The sequence below is a fragment of the Apaloderma vittatum genome, unplaced genomic scaffold, assembly GCF_000703405.1.
Source record: "Apaloderma vittatum isolate BGI_N311 unplaced genomic scaffold, ASM70340v1 scaffold17140, whole genome shotgun sequence".
Classification (NCBI taxonomy): Eukaryota; Metazoa; Chordata; class Aves; order Trogoniformes; family Trogonidae; genus Apaloderma; species Apaloderma vittatum.
In genome coordinates, this window is record NW_009696408.1 from 18,867 (window position 1) to 30,636 (window position 11,770).

General features: G+C 39.1%; 1 protein-coding gene across 1 annotated transcript; it reads right to left on the reverse strand.

The window, feature by feature from the left end:
• Positions 1 to 282: 282 nt before the first annotated feature.
• On the reverse strand, positions 283 to 10,619 carry TAF1A (TATA box binding protein (TBP)-associated factor, RNA polymerase I, A, 48kDa). Its single transcript, XM_009874760.1, has 9 exons — positions 10,458 to 10,619; positions 9,066 to 9,179; positions 7,668 to 7,866; positions 6,801 to 6,931; positions 5,631 to 5,789; positions 4,495 to 4,561; positions 3,186 to 3,306; positions 1,686 to 1,846; positions 283 to 510 (listed from the first exon to the last, which is right to left on the reverse strand). Exons 1-9 carry the CDS (start codon positions 10,554 to 10,556, stop codon positions 368 to 370), a joined length of 1,194 nt encoding a protein of 397 aa, XP_009873062.1. The 5' UTR covers positions 10,557 to 10,619; the 3' UTR covers positions 283 to 367.
• Between the last annotated feature and the right edge of the window lie 1,151 nt (positions 10,620 to 11,770).

Here is an 11,770-nt window from a genome sequence, read left to right on the forward strand (position 1 = left end):
ATATTCCAACAGTCCATTTAAATCACCACCTCTGCATCTAAACATAAAGAGGATCAACCCTACAATACTACTGATAGGAAAATTTCACAATATCATAATAAATATTCTTCAAGATGTGTTTGAAATTAAAGCTCTTAACATTTCATAGAAATATGGAACTAATTAAAATTCTTCAACCTTATCAGTTGATTTATATTCATTTTATTACAAAAAAAAAATACAAAACGAAAGCATTTGTGCAGAAATACATAACAGTCTAGCATTGAGGCAATAGGGTCTGCCCAAAAGTTTTAGAATAGCAATCAATACAGATGTCAGTTCCACAGAGAGGAAAAAGTACAGCAAGAATCTTAAGGATGCCTTCTAATCAAGGTTGGACATAGGAATCTGTAAGACCAGATATTCTCTGGTAGACAAGATTGTGCTTATTCACAAATTTCTTCATTATCCGAAACCTTTTCACCCGAGTTTTGCAGCCTTGGTGTGATACGTATTTAAAGTACTTGCAATCTAAGCAGAAGAGAACAAAACCAAAGCAACATTGTAAATTATACCGTGATATAAGCAAATACAAAATGTTTTCATTGCTTAAAATAACATCTAAGAAAGTTTTCAGTAAAAGAAAGCTAATAAGATATGCACATTAAAGAACATCATTAAATGCTCTATCCTCATTTGACCCAGAAAACATTTTACATGTATATAACTGTATGCTATGCCTTGCAAAATTCTTTTTAGTTTTTACCAGATCAGTAAGTAAAAATTTCGAGAGCGTAAAGCAGTACTGATTTCATACATTAACTTGTTGTGTTAAGGAAAAGAGGCTCATACTGACACCAATAAGTGCAGAAAGCTTCATGCTAGGAGATTATAGCTGGAATAATTTTATTAGCCATCTGGACACAAAAGCTGGGAGAATTTGGTAAAATAATATTGAAAGAAAAAAAACACAACACAAAACCACACAAACAAAAACTTTCAACGGGGAAATTGTTTTACGAAGTACAGAAGATAAGGTTATAGAAAAGCTGCCAGCAAAGCTGCCTATCAACCAGAAGTCCAAACCAGTGTATGAGCCATGGTCTCCCACCATATTCTCATTTTCAGTTTCACAGCTGCTTCTTGGCCTGATAGTCCACTTGGTTTTGGCAGCATTTCAAAGAACACTACTAAAGAGGTCACAAACTTCACTTTCTTACCAAACTGCTGATGGTTTTCACTCAAGAAAACCCCCTCTTCCTCTTTCCTGCACTACAACACTCCACAGTCCTTGATGACTAGCTGCTCTCCACTATTTGCTGAGACATTGCCCAGGCTGGCACCCAGCAAGCAAACTCTGTACAGTCCTCAAAATGTTCAACTCAAGAGCACATTGTGCATTTCTGAAATTGTAGTTTGAAGGTTAAACAAAGAGATAAACAGTATTGCAACTGCTCAGCAAGGCCAGATAAAACAGAATTGTTAATCATGATAAGAAAAGTTATGCAAAAATCCGCCTCACTGTCAAGTATCAAACCACTTTAACCATTTTTCTCATGTTCGGCTTCAAAAGACAATCTTCCTTACAAGAAAAATTGCATTTCTTCCAAGCAGTAGAGCAGCTGCATCCTGTCCATTAAGGCTAAAACTAGACATTTCTGTTCTTTGTAATGAAAAGGAAAAAAACCCAGCACATTTAGTATTACCTTTTCCCAGCAAGATTCCAGCCACCAGAGCTTTTTCATATGAAAGGCTTGTATTTTCCTGCCAATTACTTTTTGCCAAGTAACGGCTGAAGTGGAAGGCTGGCCACCAATCCTTTCTGGAGTTCCACTCTTGCTTGATCCAGTCAAGATGCTTCTCAGAGCTAGGAAAAGGTAAAAAAAAATACAGAAAAAAAAGTGGAGATGAAAACAAGATTAGAAGGCGTGAATTTTAAAAATAGCTTGCTACATGTCACAAATTGCTAAGCATAGACACACTGACCTTACACTGCAGACAAATACTAAACAGAAGTGACATTTTTAATCCCTGGCAACACTGTCGAGGCAGGCAGTGAACTCTAGTAGTGTTTTTTTAGACTTGGCAGTAACAAAGATTATGGTGGGAAATGAAGCAAGCCTTTGACTTGTGTGCCAGCTTGTCAATAGTAATAAGAAAGTTTCTTCAAGTTTGTCACATTGGTAGTATATGAAAGGCTTGGTTTGTTTTTAGAAAAGATTTGCATTACACTATGCATACTCAAAGACTGACTTATTCCAAGAACTATTATGCAATAAAAGAACTTAAAGCATTTCAGAAAGAAAATACCTGCAACAGGGAAGCGATATTCCCATAAAATGACCACGATACTCAGTATATTTCAAGATACTCTGTGTTTTCAGATACAAAATGCAGGTAAAGTTCAAGTATCATACCATTTTTACTAACTCTATGCAACAACATCCCTAGCTTTAATCCACTACCTTCTGGACCTTAATAGCACACGCTGCATAGGTGGAGGTCAAATTAAGTACTGAATTTATTTACTGTAAATATATTGGGCTTAAAAAACGACAACACCCTGTTTGTTGGGTAAAATTAAGTCTAGACATTGGATGCTTTCTGGGCACAGATGGCCTCAGATGACTTCTTCTGAAATCAGAGGCCATGTCTGTCAGTGTTGGCGAGGACACATTAGTCCCCAGGCGTGTTGGCTCAGCTTTTAAGAAAACACTGGCTGAGTTTTGTAACAGTTACCATCACACAACACACCGCTCTGTACAGCACCAGCCATACCCCTACTGCAGCCCAGCAATTCTCAAACCAGCTTCAAATAATGCACATGTAGTAACAGAAGGCCTAACAACTTGTTATTTCCCCCAGGACTCTGAAAGAGGGAGCAAACGCTACCAAAACATCTAAACTACTGAATAAACATGCAAATCATTTAAAAAAAATAAATTAAAAAAAAACAGAAAAGAAAAACCCTACAATTTCTCAGACAATGACAGTACTGGGAATTTGGAATACTCCTCATTAATTTCTTCTGTCCTCCCAGTGAAAGCACCCTGAAGCCCAGCACTGCCACAGAACTCGGGGCTGACTAGATGACTCTTCCATTCACCAGCAAGGAAGACAAAGGCTACAAAGGGTCACTTTGCCAATCATCCCAAGGTGGAGATTTGACACATTTGTTTTCAGCACATTGTGTCAGAGATACTTACATTACAATTTGTTTCACTTGTCTTGCCAAACAGCTCCATGCTTTTACATTTTCTTTCCAGCCAGCATAATCCAAGACTGCAAAAATAACTTCTAGCCCCAGTCGACGTTTTTTTCTTTTCTCTAGAAAAACATTAGGCTGACTGAAAAATTACTTGGATCAGGCTGATCTAATAAAGCAACAAGTGAAATACAGTTCTCCATCCTGCCTCCCCCAAATGCTGCTGCTGCCCCTATTACTGAGAGTTCCCTCCATTGCCTTCTGCCTCTTCCAAGAGATAAGGGTTACTTCCTGACTCTAGTCCTCAACTCGCACCAGAGACACTCTGTCCCTACTCCCATTGTACTCAAAATCTGCTCACTCAAGAGGCACACATAGGACCACTCACTTAGCCCACACTGCCTTGCTTACAATAGTTGCTGTTTCCAAAGCTCACTAATCAGTGTCTCCAACTGACACTGCTGTTCAACATGTCCTTCCCCCAGGAAGGGAACACAGGGACTCAGGAACACTTCAAATCCTGAGATGGCACCAAAAAAACAGAAAAAAAAAATCAATCAAATCTGGCACTGATATGAATAAAACAGACATTTCACATCAGTAGTTACACATCAGCAGTGTTCTGAAAACAACACTTATCACAGCAGGTAAATGTGGGAAAAGTGTTTATTAGCATAAATATCTTCAGAACTCAAGTTGTCCTCATTAGCTACAAAAAGTTAGCAAATGTGTAATATATGAAATGAAGGCACAGAGGAACAATTTTGATTCAAGGACATTTCACCAATTTGCTGACCTGCTGCAATGTACCAGGTCACAAGACTACAGACAGCCTGCAATGCAATTGATCAGCATGGAAACAACAATCTCCAAACTGGAACTTTTCCATTGGCTTAAAGATAAACTTCCTTGAAGAGGAGGAAGAGTTTGTTTTTTGATCAGTAACAACGAACTAGAGCATAGATCCATCTCAATTTCTCCAGAAGAGAAAGACCTCAGAAAGGAAAGACTCTACCATTCAGAATGGGATACCTCAAAACCAAATGAAGTTATTCTGGGGATCCTGGCTGTGGTTACAACAGCTTGCTTTGATCAGCCTTTAAAATGGAGAAAGGCATTTGTTCTTCAAAGTTCATAAATGCCTGCTCACACATCCAACTTAAAGGTTCCTGTGATTAGGAAGTTGGGGTTTGGGTTGTTTGTTTATAACAAAGCTACTCCAAATAGCAGAAAGAAGGCTGCAGAATAATTTCAGAGTGTTATTGTGGAATAACATAAAGGAAAAAGTGTAGAGATGTGTCAAGACTTACTTGATTTCTGAAGCATGGTATTAAAATCTATCATTAGTTCATGAGAAGGAACAATCTCATGCAAGATCTGAAAAACAAAAACAAGATCACAAACCCCAGATACATTATTTTAATATGAAACTTCTACCTGATTAAAAAAGCACAGGAGTTTTGGTTGTTTCAGTTAGGAAAATTAAGCAATCTGGCACCTTAGTGCCTTGATATATTTTGCACATCTGTGACACAATGGATTAAACACCTTGATGGCCGCTGAAAAACACTGCATGTGACAAATATATCACTCTCAAAGAACAGCTCAAATCTGTATCCAGTGTCCCCTTTTTAGGGGATGTCATCTCCTTTCTAGGCCAGTTCTAGCTCTCCCATCTACTGCTCTCTGGACTGGATCATGGTTTCTGGACCTATCAGACCAGTTCTTTGATTTACCACTATCTTCTAAGAGACTGCTGTCTGAAGCCACTGGTAAAAAACACTAAGAAGATGGAATTCTATATATTTATACTACAGTTTAGAAGTCTACACTTTATGAAGCTCTTTTAAAACATCTGCCATAACAAAAGCACATTAGTGCCATCAAGTGGCAAAAGAGATTACAAAACATCGTTTGTAAGAAGCTACAAAGACCAATGAATAAAGGCAAGAAAAGAGGAATTTCAAAGCAACTACAACAAAAGCTTAATACAGCAAGGCCAACAGCCAACAGAAATTCCTATTTTAGCTTAAATGCACATTCATTGAAAACTAGCAGAGAAACTAATTGTTAGACAGGATCAATACGTGAAAGAGGAAGCATCTAACAGTTTCATCAACATTGTAAAGATTAAACAGAAATCAATGTATGTTATGTACATGACTGCTGATGCAGGCTTCTGGAACCACGTGAACAAGTTCTCTCAGTCTCCTGACTTTACAAAGTTATACAATGTATCAGTTAAAGGGAAAAGAAAGACTTGAATTCAAAAGACAGTACAGGATTCCGTTTGATGTGCCATTAACATCCCCCCCACTAACTTTCCTCTAAACCCTCTGCTTCCCACAAAGAATACAATACAGTAACTGGCGTTCAGCTGAACCCAACAGTCAGACCACCACGCAACACGAATGACCACAGGCTGTATCTACTGCATAACGTCTACCTTCAATGCAGATACAAGCGATTTCTTTGATTCACCATGTCTCTTCAGGAACTGATAGAGGTAAACATGAGCGTTGGGATTAGCAGGAAACTTTGAGTTGTAGGCGTATTCATTTAGCACTTGTCGGGCTTCGTTATGGTCTCCATAGAACTCCAACAACTAAAAAGTTAAGTCTGTTGTTAGTTTGTCACATATTAGCAATAAAACTCTTACAGCTATTTTAGGTTGCCACAGAAATATCCAATAGCACAGTCTGTATTTAAGACACATTAAGGCACATTAAATAAGACTAGTAATTTTCATTTTACTGCCTACTCCCATCACAGAGAAAAATCCACACATAGAAGCTGCTTAAAGAAAAAAATTCTTTAATACTTATTTGTCAAAGAATTAACTGCACTTGCTCACTGGAAAGAGGCACTGAAGAAGCCTACCCTGTCTTTAAAGAGAGAACTTGGCAGCTTTCGGCACCAAGCAAAATTCTAGAATACGTGCTTAGAGAAGTCACAGCTTATCAGCATTTATAAAAGTAAATATTTTCAAAGACAGTTTAAGACTAACTTTATTTCTTAATTACAAATTCTAAGCAGATACTAAAAAAAAAAAAAGGGGACTGTGTATTTGGTGTCTTTAATGTTTCATCATGACTAGGCTTCGCGAACAAAGATATGGGAAGGGCTCTACCCACACTTGCTACAAGGGCACTGATGGCTAAAAAGGCCGATGCGGGATAGGCAAGTCTGGTTGCAAAAGGCACAGTGGAAAGTCTCCTTAGGCTTTAACGTTTAGTGTATCCAGAAAAACACAGCCTTGCCAAAAAGGGAGAACTTGAGAACTTATTTTCAGGAATTTAAACAAAGCAGCTGTGCTCCAAATTCTGTAGTAGCACTGTGAAAACAGAACACACAAGCTGTTTGTCTATTTCTTTTTCTTGGCAAGGCACAGATAAAGTCCTTTTTGTACTCTGTGCAGGCTCTACAGTTCTACCAGGAGTAAACTGTGTTCTAAAACAAAGCCCGTGAGATACATGTACAGATGTGTTTCTTTTAAAGTATTTTATCACCCACACATGTATTAAAAAATAAATAAAAATCTTCAGGCAGACAGATATCTGAAGGAAAGTGAGATACGGAAACACAAAAGGAAGATTTCTGTAAAACATGCCCTTACATCCACATAGCATTTCACGAAGACGTCCCAGACTCCAGGTACTTTAATAATCTCCTTTAAGTTCACTGCTGCCTTCTGAAAGGAACTGTGCATTTCCTGTTCAACAGACACGTCTTCAAATCCATCCTGACCTACCAAAACATGGAAGAACACCACAAAGTTAGCTCTGCTAATCAAAAGTGATCTTGAAGTGGTGCACCTAACAGACGATCACATTTTGCTAAGCAAGGGCTCCAGACAGAGAGCTCTTCTGAAAAGAGGCTTCCGTTTCTTCAGTATTGAAACAAGAAAATTTACACCCAATTATCACCCAATTTCAACTTATTGGGCACAACAGGTAGTATTTCAAGGCAAGATGCTACCAGCATAACGTCCATAAACTAAATTCAGTGCTGATTTGCCCAGAAGCAAGTAGAGATTCAATGTAATGAACAACACAGCTAACACATAGACAGAATTAAGTGCCACACACAGGCAGCAACTTATAGATCTTTACAGAAACTAAACTTCAAACACAAGTCTGGGGGTTTTTTGCTAGCGCTCAAAACTCTAGCAGCAGTCAGACACTTAAGCACCCATTAAGTCACTGCCCTAAGTGAATACATTCCTTTGATCATTACTCTAAGTGATGCTGTCTGGATACAAGAAGTGTGATTCAGGGGGAGAAAAGGTTTCAGAAGAGCATTTCAGAAGCGCGGGTCAGTGTACCATTTTGGCACCACCATCACTGCCGATACAGAATTATGTACCATTCATACCATCAAGTTATGACATCTAGTAAAGGAAAAGGTGTCATCACAAGCCACAGTGTCTGCAGGAGCAAGCAAGCTGAAGTTTCAAGTTACAGCTGAATATAAAACCACTTACCATGCTCTATCAGGATGTTCTTCTGCTTAGACCAGCTGTAGTAGTCTAACAGTCCCCTGTAAGCTTGAATCAGTTTCATTTCTTTATCCTGAATAGCTGTTTGTTCTCCAAACCTCCAGCTTTCTGCCAGGGACAGGTTTTGGTAAGCTTCATCTATTAGTCCATTACAAAGGAGATGAAAGGCATGCTCTAAACAAACCTGCAATACAAACAGTCCAGACCACAGCATTTCACATCACAGATGGAGAGATTCTCAGTAATACAGAAGTTCTAGACAGCCATGTAGTGTAAAAAGAAACTCATTACTGACACAAACATCAAATCTTGCCAAACACGGTAAAGTATTTTAGTTAGAAGAGCATTTTACACATTTTTATCCACACAGTATCTTTGTAAGGAATTTTGGTGAAAAATGAAATAATAGGGGAATACAAACATCACTGTGGGCAGGGAGGTGAGCCAAGAGCCCAAGTCTTTTTTTCTGTCTAAAGATACTGAAGAAACATTAGTAATTAAAAGCATATCTGACATTCCTCAGAAGAGAAAGTGCTGAAGTTCTTTAAGTCTGTGGGGCAAGAAGTCACCCATCAGGTGGTACTTAACAAGGCAGCAGAAATCATTTGTCTCAAAAACTTGCTTATCATTAAGGAGTTCTGTACCTATTTAAGAAGATTCAGAAATGACCTGAGGAAATTCAGTTGGGTTACATTTGTTGTGTTTGCAGACACCTGAAAAAGGGCTGCCTTACCACCTTATCTTTTTGTTTAGGATAAAAGTCATCAGTTCTAGTAAGCTCTTGCATAGAACTTCTGAAGACATTGAACAAACACAACAGAATGAAAGACAGAAGCATTACTACAAGTGAGAAACAAATCAAGTAAACAAAACCAATATAGGTTTGATTGAACCACCACAGGAATAAAAAGACAGCAGGGTGACACAGAAGTGCATGGTATAAGGCCTACTGTTTTATATACAGTTTAGCTACTCAGAGTGAGTGGATCATGATGGCAAAATTTAAGTTCAACTGTTTAGTCAGGAGTGCAGTGGACAAATTAAGGACTGGAAACAAAACTTTGCAGGTATTAACATGTAATTAGATGTTAGTGGGGCATGCAAGGAAAAAGTATTTAAATGTTTCAAATTCAAATTAAAAGATTAAAGGATCTAGGCACTTCTAAGGACAATACACACCTGTGGTCAACTATATAGACCAAATGAGACAGTTAAGTATAGAATAAACCTTAAAGTATCACGCAGTTAGTAACTCAGATGTATTATCTATTTTTTGGACACTATTGTCAGTAATACATTTCAACAGAGAGAGATTCAGAAACTAATACTCAATCAAGCGTTCAGGTAAACATCGAAAATTGAGACTGCACTAAGTATACTCACCTTCAAATACCTTTTTACTCCTAAAGTTTTCATCTGTTCTATGAAAGAGTTGAACTCTTTCATGTTGCTATGGGAATGATGGCACAAAATTTCAGTTCCTATCCTCCATATCATCTATTAATGGAGAAAAAGATTTTAAAAAATAACTGTAGTGCAAAACCAGCAACTCTGACCAGATATGGAGTCTTAAACTTACAGTTACTGTAGCATTTTAAAAACCACAGACTTGAATTGCAAATAAAATATAAATACTAAGTATTATATACTACCATAGTAACCTACATATTTATCTAGTAAGACTTTTATAATCATTCAGCAGGTGCTTCATAACTGCTTATCATAAATACAGCACTCCAATAAAGCTTATGAAAACAGCATTTGTCAGAAGGTGCCCCCCCTCCTGTTACTGAAAAACTACGTTTTCCTTTGACGTGATCCCACTGAGACACGAGGTACACATTTCTTTGAACTTAGTAATAGATGCAGCTTCCCATCTACATGTACTTGTTTTCAAGGTCTGCCTACATAACCAAATATTCCAGCAAGCGCTCCATATTCAAATACTCCATTTAACAGCTCTGAATACTTCCCTCCTTGCTTCTATCTTAGCACCTGTCAGGAGTTTTGCAATTACTGGAAGAACTGGTGAAGGCCTAAATAAGCCACTAACTTTCAGATTCTGACTGATGGCATGCCAGCAGTGAACACATTTACTGATTTTCCATTTTAGACTACTTTAGGATGACTTTTCATTGGTACGTTCCTGATAGAATTAGCTTATTGCAAGTCAAGTTTCCACCTGCTGTGTCAAAGGCCTATGTTAAAAAATGAAACAAACAACCAACCAGAAAAAATCCACAGTAACCCCCCCCAAAAAAAGCCTACAGGCCCAGAGAACTTTTCAGGAGCACTCTACCAAGAAAAACATCAGACAACGCTGCAGATCCTCAGCACCCCTGAAAGTGTGATCTCATCAGAACTCAAGCTCCAGCAAGATTGGTTAAACTCAGAGCAGAGGCATGCCTGTGCAGAGACAGTCTTTTGGTGAGTAACTGAACAGTGCGCTGCCTTGAGCGCTACTAGTGATGAGGTCTGGTGTATTTTCTGCAGACTGCCATCCAGCAGTTTCTGCATCAGCACCTGAAGAGCTGCTGATTTGGTTTTGGAAGCTTCAATGTTTGGATTTTTTTAAAGACAATAGTTTAGTTTACAAGAGTTGACTAACTTCTCAGGTCTTACCTATGATACTTTTTTTAAATTTTTTTTAAAAAAAACCAAACTATTCAGCCTGTGATTTGTTAAGACAAATGTTGGCCCTGAAATATTATAGACACTTCTCACAAGTTGTTTTTTTCAACTGCAAAAGAACTCTGATAAAGGACGTTGGCTTACCTCTGATGGACCCACATATTCTCTAGAAAAGTCTTTCTCTAGTGACTCAACATAGAAGGTCAAAAACTCTGCAGCCCTTTTCCACTGCTTTTGCAGCATGGCATCCTGAATGTAACTTAAACACAGTTCCTTGCTCTTCTTGAAGTTTAATTTGTGTTCATGGGAAGATGCTAAACAAACAACAAATAAAAATCAACCAAACCCAAAACTGTCACAGCCCTTATTCAGATAACAAGTCTACAACTTCAGCATATCTCTTACATGGTAATTCTCAGACACTACAAAAAGTGATGGTAACCTATACAGTTTTGAAGTTAAACACACCCAGTAGTCTACAGGGAAAGAAAACTATGCAAAAACTGGAAATGTAGCATGAAACAGCATGTTCCACAAGCAGCACACGGCTGCAGACACTTGAAACAGTGGCCTGAAACTGTATCAGAGGAGGTTTAGGTTGGATCTCAGGAAGCGCTTCCTCACGGAGAGGGTGCTCAGGCACTGGGATGCACTGCCCAGGGAAGTGGTGGAGTCACCGTCCCTGGAGGTGCTGAAGGAGAGGCTGGATGTGGCACTTAGTGCCCTGGTCTGGCCGATGTGGTGGTGTTGGGACATAGGCTGAACTTGATGATCTCAGAGGTCTTTTCCAGCCTCAACAATTCTGTGATTCTGTGAAAAGCAAGTTATTACACTCTACCACCCTAACAAAATTAGAAGACCACAGTGCTGTGACAACTGCACAGAACATTTTGTTATGCTTTGGGGACCACTGTCTTCATCTACTAATAGTAAGCAAAGTAATAACTTAAACACTGGCTTGAAACAGTTTTGTTACCGTGTATTCTACAAAATTACCTCTAACCAACCTATCTATAGGCCTCATCTCCACACTTACTGCAAATCTCAAAGGCTCCAAATACTAAGCAAATAAGACCCACAGTAAAAACCACAAGATTAAATACACGGATCATGGCTTGTGTAGGCAAGTCCCACTAATCAAGTGCTCCAAAGACGTCTGACATGGGGAGAGCTGATGCAAAGTGTTTCGCTACAAAGCTATTTTGAAACAGCTTCTCCATAGATTCTACAGTGACCTCACTGGCCTTATTTTAAGAGTAGCAGTCACGATGCCTTCAAGGGTCTCGCAGGCCGTCAGGCTGCCACCCACATGCCGCACCGGAGGGCCCGGAGCGGGCACCGACAACCCTAGCCACCTCCTCGGCGGGAGACCGACGGCGAACCCCCAAGGGAAGGGGCAGGCCCGGCACAGGGGGCAGAGGGCACGAGTCCGCCCTCGGGGCTGGAGGGGCAACGGG

Bases quoted from the DNA above. Each gene is read 5' to 3' on its own strand.
- TAF1A (XM_009874760.1), bottom strand. From the start codon at position 10,556: ATGCTGCAAAAGCAGTGGAAAAGGGCTGCAGAGTTTTTGACCTTCTAT. The intron at 4,562-5,630 runs GTAGACGTTATG...TTTGTTTTTCAG, and splicing joins CGCTTGTATCTGCATTGAAG to ATCTTGCATGAGATTGTTCC. The intron at 1,847-3,185 runs GTAAGTATCTCT...ACCTTTTCCTAG, and splicing joins CAAGTGAAACAAATTGTAAT to CTCTGAGAAGCATCTTGACT.